The following is a 14,733-nucleotide window of genomic DNA, read 5'->3' on the forward strand; positions in this document are numbered from 1 at the left end:
TAGCAGTTGCCTGATTTGCCAGAAATACAATCCAGGGAAAGGAGTAGGTTGCGGAGATGGAGAGACACCTTTGCTCATGGGTCCTTCCTTTTGAGACATTACAAATGGATTACATCGAGTTTGAAAAGTGCCAGGGGTATACATATCTCCTAGTCATAGTCGATGTATTCAGCCGTTGGATCAAAGCTTACCCAACCCTTGATAATAAAGTGGCTACTGTTGTCAAGGTGTTAATTAAAGAAATTGTCCCTAGATTTGGCATTCCTATTCGACTTAGTTCAGACAACGGTCCACACTTCAGCGGGCAGATTAATAAAAATTATTGTCAACAGCTAGGCATCCAGCAGCAATTACACTGTGCTTATCGACAACAGGCTGTTGGACTTGTAGAAAGGTCAAATCAGACCCGAAAACTAAGTTAGCTAAATTAAACGCAGACACCGGAATTGGTTGGAATTGCTTCCTTTGGCCTATTTTAAATGCGTGTCATGCCCGCAGGGAAATCTAGGCTGAGCCCAGCTGAATTATCTATGGTCGACTCCTAAGAACACCTTGGAACCAGAATGCAATGAAAGTTATAAATTTCCATCATATGACTGCAGAGATGACTGACTACATTCTGGGTTTGACTCGAGCTTTGAGAGACTTACATTGTAAGCCCCCCACCCCCCATGTATTTCGCGCCACTGGGTCAGATCAGGTATAAAAGAGGGGACACCACATGAGCTGATGTTGATCTTCTGGAGGTGCACTTGAGACTGTGTTGACTGTCTGGAGCTGTCTCCAAGCATAACGCTGAAGGGCTTGGACGAGTAGAGACGAGAATCGGACCTGCGGTGTTGGTTAGGTATCGAATAGGGGATTTGTTTGTGATTGAGAATGAAGAAGATTAGTTGATCCAGTGCTTGACTCAGTGTTTTACTGAACCAGACTAATGGGGAGAGAATTAGGAGCATAATTACAGATTCAGACTAAAGTTGTCCAAAGGTAAAGATCTTGAAATGAAATGAAGCTCCTTGAAAAAGGTAAAGAACAAAGGGGCTAATTCTAGCCTCCACACCCAAACACATTTCAATATAAATCATACAAGATCCACAGCCAAAACTACTTCCAGCACCAACTTTATAAGAAATTCCATTCCTCCATTCTCCAACCAGAAATCCCAAACAAACCTTTAATTATCTGCCTATATGCCAACTTTTCTTTAATTTTGATTAAAGGCATTATAGTCAAGAAACTATACATGTTGTTGTACCTGCCTCAACTATTTCCAATGCGACCCTGAGTGAAAAATTTGACCATCGAGTTCCTATTTCCCTCTCATCTAAAACCAATGCCCTCCAGTTCGTGATTCTCACACTTTTGGAAAAATGACTGCGTTTTCACCCTATCTATTCTTCTCATGATTTTATATAACTATAAGATCACCCCTCTGGTTCCTGCGGTCCAAGAAATAATGTTCTAGCCTGCTCAAATATCCCTATAGCTCAAGGCCACAATTCCTAGCCAGTGACGGTGCAATGTGATTTGATTAATTGCATTGGCCAATGCCACTCATTGCACATTCTGGACCATTCTATTGAAAACCAGTGTGCATTGAGACACAGTAGCCCATGCTACAGAGTAAACCAGAGTTCATTGTCAAACAAAATTGTGAAATGATCCAATTGCGCAAGAGATACAAGAAAGGGCAATATCAGACTACTGAGTTCACTGCATGCAAAATGAAATGAGACAATATTAGGCGAGCCCATACTTGGAGTATTGTATGTCTTTCTGGATACAGGATATTAGTATAGGGTGTCACCGGAACGGGTGCTGGAAGATATAACGGCATGATACCAGGACTGATTTATATTCACAAATGTTATGATTAGACCAGATAGCAGGCAAAACAAAGATTTTCATTGTACCTCAATGCACATGATAATAACAATAATAAATCAATAATCATGAAATGTTATCTGGATCCCTCACCATGACCCGTTGATTAAATAAAGCAAAACCTGTTTTTAGCACAAATCTCTGAACAGTGGATTAAAACTACCTACATCCCTTCCTTTGACCTCACATTTCACATTCCTTCTCTCATTATCTCACAGCCTTTTATCTCCATTCCCTCTCGGTTCACCCAGCTGCTAATCAATCCCAGCCACCTGTATCCACCAATCACTTATGTAGGAAAGAATGGCAGATGCTGGTTTATACCGAAGATAGACACACAATGCTGGAATAACTCAGAGTTTCTTCAACCATTTTGTATTAATTTCCACCAATCACTTGCCAGACTTTGTCCTGCCCCACTTCCCATTCAACATCCCTCCACCCCCCCCCCCCACAATCAGTATGAAGAAGGGTCCCAATTATTACCTCTCCATGTTCTCCAGAGATGCTGCCTGACTCACTCAAGATTCCTACATCTTCCATTCCTTGAGTTTAGACTAAAATTATCAGTCGAAACAAGGAACTGCAGATGCTAGTTTACCAAAGAAAGGCACAAAATACTGGAGTAACTAAGCGGATTAGGCAGCATCCCTGGAAAACATGGATGAGTGACACTTCTGGATGAGGACCCTTCTTTAGACTCACCCTTCAAATTATCAGTGTTTTATCAACTGACATTCCAGAGTGGGTCGTATTACATAAAAGGGGTCTCCAGTGACATTTCAGAAATGTTGTACAGCAAGTTAGGCCATGGATGCTCGACAAAAAACAACTTGCAAAATGATTTCCAGATGTGTACATTTCAGGCACACTGTGACTAAGACTTATTATATGGATACCTGCAGAGACAGGTAATGGACATGCATTCTGGGTTTTGTCGCCCCTATTTTTAATTTCAGCCTTAGGATCAATTCCCTTCTTTCTTTTTCCACCCAGTTACCCCAAACAAATATTTGGTTATCCATCAAAGTCATAGAGTCATACAGCACGGTAACAAACACATCAACCAAATTCATCCATGCACTGAAGACGGCACTTCTAAGCTAGTCTAATTTTCCCACCACTGGCCGATATCCCTCCAAATCTTTATTTTCCATGCACCTGTCCAATGTCTTTAAAATGCTGTTATTGTACCTGCCTTAACTACACCCTCTGGCAGCTCGCTCCATATGGCCACCTATGTAAAACAGTTACTCCTCAGGTTCCTATTAAATCCTCCCCTCTCGCCTTATACCAATGCTTGCTAGTTCTTGACTCCTCTACTCTAGGAAAAGGATTGTGTGTATTATATCTATCTATTCCCCTCCTCATGATATAAACCTCTATAAGATCATCCCTCAATGTGCAGGGCAGGATAGAAATTTGTGTTTTCAGCTTCACATTATGCAGCTTATGCAGACATTGTGCGGCAAACAATCTCTTCCTGTGCTTTACCGTTCTACTTTCTTTAATATTCTATGTTCAAGAAAATAACTTACAAAATTGAGGTTCGATGCTTAACTTTTATTATTGTCAGATGTTTACATATTTGGCACATTGCGACTATGACTGTCTAATTACACACATACCTGAACCATGCAGAAAATCCTGCCAAGTCTGATATCCTGTATCAACGGCCTGTGCTCCTGAAAGGTAAAGAACAGAGGATTTCATCTTGTTTAAGAAAGAACTGCGGGTGCTGGAAACATCAAAGGTAGACAAAAATGCTGTAGGAACTCAGGAGGTGAGGCGGTATCTATGGAGAGAAAGAATAGGCGACGTTTTGGGTTGAGACCTTACTTCAGGCTGATGTCGTGGGGGGGGGGACAAAAGAACGGAAAAGACAGAGACAGTAGGCTTGTGGGAGAGCTGGGAAAAGGAAGGGGAAGGAGGGAGAAAGCATAGATTATCTGAAATTAGAGATGTCAATGTTCATACAGCTGGGGTGTGTGTAAACTACCTAGGCGAAATATGAGGTGCTGTTCCTGCAATTTGCGCAGGGCCTCACTCTGGCAATGGAGGAGGCCCAGGACAAAGATCAGATTCGGAATGGGAAGGGGAGTTGAAGTGCTGAGCCACCAGGAGATCAGGTTGATTAGTGCGGACTGAGCGGAGGTGTTGGGCGAAGCAATCGCCGAGCCTGCGATTGGTCTCGCCGATGTAGAGAAGTTGACACCTGGAACAGCAGACGCAGTAGATGAGGTTGGAGGACGTGCCAGCCTCAATCATTTCTTGTGGAAGTTGGTTCCATATACGCACCACCCGTGTGAAAAAATTGCCCCTCGAGTTCCTATTAAATTTGTCCCCTCTCATCATAAAACTATGTGCTCTGGTTCTTGATTCCCCTACCCTAGGAAAATGACTGCATTCATCCTATGTATCTACTTCATGACTTTATACACCTCTACATGATCACCCCTGAGCCTCTTGCACTCCAATAAACAAAGTTTTAGCCTGCCCATCTCTCCCGCTAGATCAGGTCCACAAGTCCTGGCAAGTGACACTATAATATGATGTGATGGATTGCAATCAGCCAATAGATCTCACCGCACATTGTGAATAATCACTCGGCCAGGCTCCAGAGTAAATCACATTACCAAGGTGCAATGGAGAGTCCAATTCACCTCCAAACTGAGAACTGAACAGGGAGATTACTCCTCCCACACATTCTCAGTGTATTGTCAATGAAAAATAAACTATACATTGCATAATTCCCTTAATATCGTCTAATATCCCAATATGGTTTCCAGGTTTATCATGTCTCTGTACACTGTGAATGGCTCAATAGTAATCTGTATTACCTTTTCGCTGACTGGTTAGTACGCAACAAAAGCTTTTCATTGTACATCGGTACACGTGACAATAAATTAAAATCAAACTCCTTTATTATCAAACAAAATTATAAAATGATCCAATGACTACATCCTAAATGAAATGAGCATTGGAGACTGATACTTGGAGTACTCTATGCCGTTCTGGACACTATGTTGCAGTCATTAAACTGGAGAGGGTGCTGAGGAAGATACCACAATTGGTTTATATTCATATATAGTATGATTTGGCTAGATAGCAGGTAAAACAACGATTTTCACTCTATCTCCGTTCATGCCAATAATAATTACCAATAAACTTGAAATATTAACTGGATCTCTCACAGTGACCTGTTGATTAAATAAAGTGATTTATGTTTTTAACACAAATCTCTGAGTGGTAGATTAAGTGACACATCCCTTCTTACAGCCTCACAATTCACACTTCTCTCTTACCTCACCAGCCTTTTGTCTCATTTCCATCTCTGGTCTTTGTCCACCCATCTGCTAAGCAATTCCCTTACCCTCTATCCACCTATCACTTGCCTAGCTTTGTGCTGCCCCCATCTCTCTTCCTGCTTCCCCAAACCTCCCCCCCTCCCCCCACTACAATCAATCAGAAGAAGGATTCCATTGCAAAATGTTGTCCATCCATGTTCACCAGCAATGCTGCCTGATCCACTGAGTTACTCCAGCACTTGTGTTTATGCTCAAGATTCCAGCATCTGCCTTCCCTTGTATCTAAATTTAAATGATCAGTCATAACAACTCTGACTTTCCAATGAATGTGCTCTCCTACATATAGGAAGACTCCCAGCGGGCCATGGTTCGCTGCTGCGGCAAAGACAATAGAGCCAGAGAGGTTGCCACCAAGCCTGGCCTTTGCTCGCCCCATGCACCGAAGAGGAAGAAGACGAAGGCTGGTAAGCTGTGGTGGGAAGGCAGGGCATGGCCTAAACGGTGGACTGGACAGCTGGAGTCACAGGACGACCGGAATGGAGGAGAAGATGAGCCTTCATGTCCAGCTGCAGCTGGAACCATAAAGTGGCTTTAAAATGGCGCCTCTTGCATACTGATTCATTGGGCTGTTCTGTGCATTCTGTATATAACCGGGGCAATTGTGCTTATGTACGGGGATAATCTTGCAGAGCTGTATGCAAAAAATCGAGTTTCCAGTGAAATTTCAGGAATGTTGTACAGTAAGTTATATCAGACCTGCTCTGGGGAAATAACCTACAAAATTATTGCCAGATGCGTATATTTCTGGCACCCTGTGACTAAGACCAATTATACAGATGCATCTGGCTGAAGGAAATGAACGTGTAGTCTGGGTTTCATCAACCGGAGATAAAACTGCAAAATCATCATAGGATGTAAAACCTGAAAGAGTCAATAGACAAAGAGATGTACTCTAGCTTGGGCATCAAAATCATTTGTACATAGAAATCATACAAGACCCCATGCCAGACCTATTTTCAGTATCAACTTTAAGATCAATTCCCTTCCTTTTTCTATCCAGTTATCCCAAACAAAACTTTGGTTATTCATCTAAGTCATAAAATGATACAGATCAACTTCAGTCAAAACCACCCATGCCGACCGAGACGCCACGTCTAAGCTAGCCCCATTTTCCCACTCCAGGCCAAATCCCTCTACATATTTATTATTATGCACTTGGCCAAATATCTTTGAAATGCTGTTATTGTACCTGCATCCTCTGGCAGCTCATTCCACATGCCCACACCCTTTAGGTTCCTATTAAATCTTTCAACTCTCACCTTATACCTATGCTCTCAATTTCTTGACTCCTCTATCAAATTCTGTGCATTCACCCTATACTCCAGGTGCGGTCACACCAGGGCCCTGTACAACTGCAGAAGGACATCCTTGCTCCTAAACTCAAATTCTCTTGCAATGAAGACCAATATGCCATTAGCTTTCTTCACTGTCTGCTGTACCTGCAAGCTTACTTTCAGTGATTGATGTACAAGCACACCCAGGTCTCATTGCACCTCCCCTTTTCCGAATCGGACACCGTTCAGATTATAACCTGCCTCTGTTCTTGCCACCAGAGTGGATAACCTCACAATTATCCACATTTCTGTCTGAAAGTTAACTTTTCTTTCGTTTTAATTAAAGCATTGCAGTCAAGAAACTAGAAATCAGGTCAGGGAAATAATAAATTCACAAGTAATTGCAACAAAGGACAGAAAGTGCTGTAATCACTCAATGGGTCAGGGAGCATCTCTTTAAAACATGGATAGGTAACTTTCCGGGTCAGAATCCTTCTTCCAACCTTTTAAAAAATACATACATACTACAGCTTTCTAACCATTCAGAGATAAACGATTGTCAGAGCAGATGTTTCCTATCACCCTGTTTATTTTTAATCCCTCTCCAACACTCCTTCCACTGGGTTCTGTATCTCTCCCTCCCATCCCCACTGCTTAGCACATTGCGTCCAGCTCCTCGCACCACTCTTCATTAATTTACTCTTCACCTTCCTGTCCCATCACATTCCAGAATATACAGCCTTTTGTTCTCCACATCACCTCCCAGCCTGTCGCTATCCCAATTTTTTTCTTCCCTATATTACCTGCCAATCGACCCCTCACTTGTATCCACCTGGCACTTACCAGCTCTTGTCCCAACCCTCCTAATGGGCCTGTCCCACTTAGGCGACTTTTTAGGCGTCTGCAGGAGAATATGCAGTCGCCACATGTTCGCGGGTGGTTGCCGGGAGTCACCTTTATGGTCGCGAGGAGCTCCCGCATTCTGGGAACTAGCCGTGGCCTCTTTACGGTCTCCGCGAATTTTTCAACCTGTTGAAAAATTTGCGGCGACTAGAATGAAGCCGTCATGGAGAGTAGCGAGAATTCTCGTGCCGTAGGCGGGTCGCCAGGAGGTCGTAGGTTCTCGTAGGTTCTTGTAGGTTGTAGCCGGTGCTGACCGGTGAATTTCATTGGCTCATTTGGGAAAGAAAACGTAAGCAGTGGATTTCAGAACCAAGGATAACTGACCGGTGATGTTAAATGACCGCTGAACTTCACAGCCGTGTATCTCTGGCTTCTTAAAAGTTGTTTCCACTCCTTCTCCCCCCCCCCCTCTTTTAAAGGAATTACCGTACACAGTGTTTTAGCCGTCTTAATTACAGCGCCAACCTTCCTGTTCATCGCGGTGTGTGTCTGTGTCGCCTTGGCTTTGCACCGTGTGAACTTCAGACAGGGCTCCACCCGCCCTTTGCCCTTTCACCCCCCCCCCCCCCCCCACTGCGATGTGTGTGTGTGTGTGTGTGTTCCACTCTGACACTCGCCGTTCCAGTTGCCGGTTTTTCAGGCGACTGCCGGCAACTTGACAGTCGCCAACAGTCGCCAAAAAAATGGCCTAAGTGGGACAGGCCCGTTACACCTTCCTTTAACTGGTTACTTCCTCTATTCTTTCAGTCTAGACCTGAAACGTCATCCATCCACTTCCTTTCACAGATGCAACCTGACCTGCTGAGTTCCTCCACCAGCTCTTCATTCTGTTGAAACTGAGTGCTTCCGTAGAATCCTTTCTTAAGGTGTTGGGTATTTGGAAGCTATGACAAAATAGGTCGAATAGGTCAGAATGGTTTTGTTTAGGGACGATCTTGCCTGACAAATCTGTGGAATTCTTTGACCAAGTAACAAGCAGGATAGACAAATGAGAGTGAAGGGATGTTGTTTACTTAAATTTTCATAAGGTGTTTGATGTGGTGATGCATGTGAGGTTGCAACACATCATGAAAGCCCATGGTATTAGAAGTAAGGTACTAGCATGGATAGAAGATTGTCTGGCAGAGAGCAAAGAGTGGGAATAAACAGAGCCTTTTCTGGTTGCTGGCCAGTGACTAGTGGTGGTCTGTAGGGGGTGGTGTTGTGTCCACTACTTTTCACGTTATATGTTAATGATCTAGATGGTGGAATTGATGGCTTTGTGGCCAAGTTTGTGGATGATACAAAGATAGGTGGAGGGGCAGGTAGTGCTGAGGAAGCAGTCTGCAGAGAACTTGAACAGGTTGGGAGAGTGGGCAAAGCACTGGCAAATGGAATACAGTGTAGAAATTCGTACGGCCATGCACTTTGGTACAAGGAATAAAGGCATATATTATTTTCTAAATGGAGAGGGACTCAAAAATTAGAGGTGAGAGATACTTGGGAGTGCAAGCGCAGGATTCGCAAAGATTAAATTGCAAGTTGATTTGTTGGTAAGGAAGGAAAATGCAATATTAGCATTTATTTTGAGAGGAAAAAAAAATAAAAGCAAGGATGTAATATTGAGGCTTTAAAGGGCGCTGGTCAGACCAGATTTGGTATATAGTGAGCAGTTTTTGGGCCCCATTATATGAACGTTATTGGCGTTGGAGAGAGCCCAGAGGTTTACAGGAATGATCCTGGGATGATTGGGTTAATGTATGAGGAACATTTGATGGCTTTAGGTCTGTATTCAATGGAGTTCAGAAGGTTGAGGAGGGATCTCATTGTAACCTACCAAATAATGAATGTGGAGAGGATGTTTCCAGTCATCTCGGACTAGATGGCACAGCCTCAGAATAAAAGAAAGTACATTTAGAATGGAGACGAGATGGAATTTCTTTCGTCAGAAAGTGGTGAATCTGTGGAATTCAGGTAGCCACAAACGGCAGGTGGAGGCCATCATTGTGATATTTCAGGACTGTTGGACAGCAAGTTACATCAGAGCAGCCCTGGCTAAATAACATACAAAATTATTGCCAGATGCGTAATTTCTGACACTCTGTGACTAAGACTAATTATATGGATACCTCCGGCCTTAGGTGGTGCACATGTAGCCTGGGTTATACCACCAGGAGGTATACGTGCATAACCATCAGAGGATGTGCCTCGATAATCTGAAAGGTAAAAAAAATCATTCTAGTCTGTACATCAAACGACATTTTAAATAAAAAATGTACAAGACTCTGGGCTAGACTCATTTTCGGTATCAATTTTAAGGACAATTACCTTACTACATTTTGTAGGCAGTTATTCCAAACAAAATTATGGTTATCCATCTAAGTCTTCTACTTTACAGGTGTACAATAGAAAGTATATTGAATGGTTGCATTGTGGCCAGAAGCAAAGATGATTGCAAAATGTAGTGAACACTACCCAGTCCATCACAGCTACAGACCTCCACATTATCGAAGGGATCTACAGGTGTCGCTGCCTCAGAAAGGCAGCCAGCATTATTAGAGACCCACATCACCCTGGTCACTCTCATTTTACTCCTGTCTTTGGGAAGAAAATACAAGGCCCTGAAAACTAACCTTCACATTCAGGAGCAGCTTCTTCCCTACAGCCATCAGGATATTAAACACTACAGCCTCCAAATAAATTCCAAACTCCATAGACCTGGGGGCATTGTTTTTGTCTTTGCACCATTATTGTTAGTTATATATACTGACGTTTTTTTGTTGTTTATCATGATTTTTACAGATTGCTATGTTTACATATCTGTTGCATTGCTGCCAGTAAAAATGTAATTGCTCCATTTCGGGACATCCATATTTTTCTTTCTTACCATATCATATCTCTATATTACTAAAAGTCTGATCATTTCCTGTTGTTCTGTATATTGATTTTAGAAAAAAAGCTGCCATTTACAGCTGTGATTTTTGGCCATCTTACTCAGAGTCCTCCTCCGCTGCACAGGACAAGAGGATTTTTCCCAGCGATGTAAAATAAAATAGTTATTAGTGGTTAAAAAAATGTTGAGATTCTCTCTCCTGAAGGCCACGCCCCTTCCGGAGGGACTACAAAACCCGGAAGTGTTGAGTGCCTCAGTCAGTCTCTGCAAGATGGGGGAGCGAGAGGATCAGTCTCTCAGTCTGAGCTGTGAATAACACTGAACACATGTCTACTAAACTGTGAGTTGTTTTACTGACCTGTCAGTGCCCATAAAGTGGTTTGAAAATATAGCTTGGAAATGTTAAATCTGTGTTGCCTTTGGTTTGGAAATCCTAAAGCTGTGTGGCCTTTGTTTTGGAAATGCTAAAGTTGTGTGGCCTTTGGTTTGGAAATGCTGAAGCTGTGTTGCCTTTGGTTTGGAAATGCTAAAGCTATGTTGCCTTTGGTTTGGCAATGCTAAAGCTGTGTTGCAAAATTAGTTGCCTTGCCTACGTAAAGTTGCCTTGCCTACATAAAGTTGCCTTGCCAAATTAAAGTTGCCTTCTATATAATTAAAAGTCTAATCTTGACCACTTCCTGTTTGCGTTTTATATAAATTTTAGAAATAACGCTACCACATACGGCTGTGATTTTTGGCCATCTTACTCAAAGTCTCCCTTCCGTTGCGCAGGACAAGAGGATTTTTCCCATCGATGAAAAATAAAAGAATTAATAGTGTTTTAAAAAGTTGAGATTCTCTCTCCTGAAGGCCACACCCTTTCCGGAGGGACTATAAAACCCAGAAGTGTTGAGTGTCTCAGTCAGTCTCTGCAAGATGGGGGGAGCGAGAGGGTCACATCTCTCAGTCTGAGCTGTGAATAACACTGAACACATGTCTACTAAACTGTGAGTGGTTTTACTGATCTGTCAGTGCCCTTAATGTGGTTTGAAAATATAGTTTGGAAATGCTAAAGCTACGTTACCTTTGGTTTGAAAATGCTAAAGTTGCGTTGCCTTTGGTTCGGAAATGCTAAAGCTGTGTTGCCAAGCTTTGGTTTGGAAATGCTAAAGCTGCGTTGCGCCTTTGTTTTGAAAATAGTAAAGCTGCCTTGCTTAATTAAAAAGTTGGATTTGAGAATGCTAAAGTTGCCTTGCCTAATTGAAAAGTTGATTTGAGAATGCCTTGCCTAGTTGAAGTGGCAGGAAACTGCACTTGAATTTGGTGGCCTTGCACCCTGCTTGAAGTAGTATGAATCTGCACTTGAATTTGGTGGCCTTGCACCCTGCTTGAAGTGGTATTTCAAGGAATAGCCGTGAGTCAACTGCCAACCATGAGTGAGTGTGCTGCCAGTACACCAAGCCTGAATGACTGAGCCACCAGCCCAAGAATCCATTCGGCCCACAATGTCCATACTAGCCCTCTGGAAACCAGTCCCTTCGTCCCACAACACCCATACTAGCTCCAGAAAGCCCTCTCCCCCCCCCCCCCCCCCCCCCCCCCCCCCCACTGGCCACCAATATTGGAATTGGTGGAGAGGTGGAATATTGCGTTGGGGGACTAGCCCTCCCATGTGAAGCTGGGACCCAACGGGTCCCACTTAGTCTAGTACTTATTAAAACTCTGTGTGTGCCTTTGAAACGTATCTCCTCGAAAACCAGATGCCAAAACGGGTAAATTTTTACACATTTCAGTAGCGATTTACCTTATGATTTTAGAAATCCACTCTGTAAATTTGGTCAATTATTTCCCGATATTTTCACTAAGTCGGGAGCCGCCTGCAGGAGCTTTCTGACGACCCCTTCCCAACACCCCCGGAATTTCGAGTGAGGCCACTAAAGTATTTTGGTCGACGCGCGCCCCGCTACGCCTGCTTCCCCCTCTCCCCCCCCCCTACTCTCCCCCCTTCTTTCCCCCCCCCCCTCCCCCCCCCCCCCCCCCCCCCCCCCCCTTTCCCTTTCCCCCCCCCCCCCCTCCCTCTCCCTCTCCCCCTCCCTCCTCCCACCTCTTTCCCCCGACCACTCCACCCCCATTCGGGCCCTGAAGCCTGAATCCTACACCCTGCAGCCGGGAGCCTCCCCCTCGCCCCCTCCCTCCCGTTGCTAACCACACGCGCTGCCAGTCGAGCTGCTCGCAAGGCCTTTGAAAAGAAACAGTCTTCTTGCAGCAAGGGAGCGAGTGATTATTGCATTCAAGAACCAGCCCCCCCCCCAACCACTCAAACTCTCCCCCCTCCACCCCCTCACGCTCTCTCTCTCCCCCCATCATCTCCCCATCCTCCCCTTCCTCTACCCCACACCCCCTCTATCTCCCACAGCCCCTCTCCCCCTCCCTCCCCCCCACCCCTCTCTCCCGTACTCCTCTCCCCCTCCCCCTCCCTGCCCTACCTCTCCCCCTTCTATCTTCTCTCCCCCCTCTTCTCTCCCATCCTCCTCCCCTCTACCCCTCACCCACCGCCCCTTCCCCTACCTCTCTCTCCCCTTCCCCCCTCCCCGCTCTCCTCCCCTTCCCCATCCCCTCTCTCTCCCTCCCCCTTCCCCGCTCTCCCTCCTCCCCCCTCTCTCCCCCACTCTCTCCCTCCTCCCCCTCTCTCCCTCACCCCCCTCTCCCCCTCTGTCCTCCACCACCCCCCTCTTCTCCCCCCTCTCTCCCCCCCTTCCCCAATCCCCCATTCTCCCCCTCTCGCTCTCCCCCCTCCCCCTCCCCCTCCTCCTCCCTCTCCCCTCTGCCCTCCTCCACCCCTTCCCACCTCCAGCTCCCTTCCCCCACTCCCATCCCCGCCACCTCCCTCTCCCTCTCCCTCCATTTTCCCCAACCCCCCTCTCTCCCACTACTCTATCCCCCTCCTCTCTATCCCCCCACTACTCTCACCCACTCCCCCCCCCCCCCCCCCCCCCCCCCCTGTGTGTGTGTGTGGAAGGTGGTAGTGTGTGTGTGTTTGACTCCGTAGCCCCATCCGTTGAGGTGACGGGACCCAACAGGTCCCCCTTCGTCTAGTCTATATTACTAAAAGTCTGATATTGATCGCTTTTGGCCCACTGTGCTGCGATTTCCTAGAGAACGCCGCCACCTACGTCCGTCATTTTTGGCCACCACGCTCAGAACCCCCATCCGCCTTCCGGGACCAAAGGATTTTTCCCATCAATGAAAAATCAGAGAGATATTAATCTTTTTTTTAAATGGCCATTCTCAGCTGCTGCCCCCGCTGGCGGCAGGGGAGAGGGACTATAAAACCCGGAAGTGTAGTCCCTCACTCAGTCTCTGCCGAGCGAGAGGGTCACGGCTCTCTGAGCTGCGAATAACCCTGAACGCACGTCTACTTCACGGTGAGTCCCCTCGAGGCGGCTGTAAAGTGGCTGCTGCTCAATTGTTTGCCTCGCCTTTTTTTTAAAGTTTGTGTTAACAAAATGAATTTTGGTTGTCGGGTGGCTGCTGCCCAATTGCTTGCCTCGCCTTTTTAAAACGTTTGTGTTCACAAAATGAATTTTGGTTGTTGGGTGGCAGCAGCCAAATTGTTTGCCTTGGCTTTTAAAATTGGTGCAACAGTTGGCTGCCAGCCCAAGAATCCATTCGGCCCACAATGTCTATACTAGCCCTCTGGAAATGAGTACCTTCGGCCTGCAACACCCAATAGCGCAAGAGAAAGCCCCCCCCCCCCCCCCCCCACTGGCGAGGAATATTGGAATTGGTGGAGAGGTGGATATATTGCGTTGGTGACCAGCTCTCCCGTGTGATGCTGGGACCCAACAGATGGGGGAACAGACCTAACGGGTCTGCACTTGGTCTAGTTATTGTTAGATGTTTACATTACTGGCACATTGTGACTATGTCTAATTACATACATACTGTACCTGGATCAGCTGCTAACAAATAAAGACCTGAGTCAAAGGCAAAGTTCATGTTGATGTCATAGACGCAGAATTAGGCCATTTGGCTAATTGAGTCAAATCCGCCATTCAATCATGGCTGATCTATCTTAACTCCTCAACGTCATTCCACTGCTTTCTCCCCATAACCCTTGACATAAAGTAATAGAGTTATGTGACATGCTCTTTTATTTCGTCCCACCTTCCTACTCCCGGCCCATCTCTTTAATACTAAAAGTGTGTGTGTGTGTGTGTGTGTGTGTGTGTGTGTGTGTGTGTGTGTGTGTGTGTGTGTGTGTGTGTGTGTGTGTGTGTGTGTGTGTGTGTGTGTGTGTGTGTGTGTGTGTGTGTGTGTGTGTGTGTGTGTGTGTGTGAATGAATATATGGTTAATTCCTATTTTCTTCCAAACGCTAGGCCACAGCCTTCCAATTTTCACACATTCTGCTCACATTTTTCCCAGTGAGGCGATAAACATCTTCCTGTTGCA

At 45.4% G+C, this 14,733-nt stretch overlaps 1 protein-coding gene across 5 annotated transcripts in view; it reads right to left on the minus strand.

Moving 5' to 3' along the window:
• LOC129715962 (uncharacterized) overlaps positions 1–14,733 on the minus strand; it is a 275,535-nt gene that overhangs the window by 62,173 nt on the left and 198,629 nt on the right. For all 5 annotated transcript variants that reach the window (XM_055665868.1, XM_055665873.1, XM_055665863.1 and 2 more), the window contains 2 exons: positions 9,538–9,624; positions 3,513–3,569 (listed from right to left, as the gene is read on the minus strand). In XM_055665868.1, the coding sequence (XP_055521843.1) occupies positions 3,513–3,569; positions 9,538–9,624 (144 nt within the window). The remainder of the gene's footprint in view (positions 1–3,512; positions 3,570–9,537; positions 9,625–14,733) is intronic.

The sequence above is a fragment of the Leucoraja erinacea genome, chromosome 2 (assembly GCF_028641065.1).
Source record: "Leucoraja erinacea ecotype New England chromosome 2, Leri_hhj_1, whole genome shotgun sequence".
Classification (NCBI taxonomy): Eukaryota; Metazoa; Chordata; class Chondrichthyes; order Rajiformes; family Rajidae; genus Leucoraja; species Leucoraja erinaceus.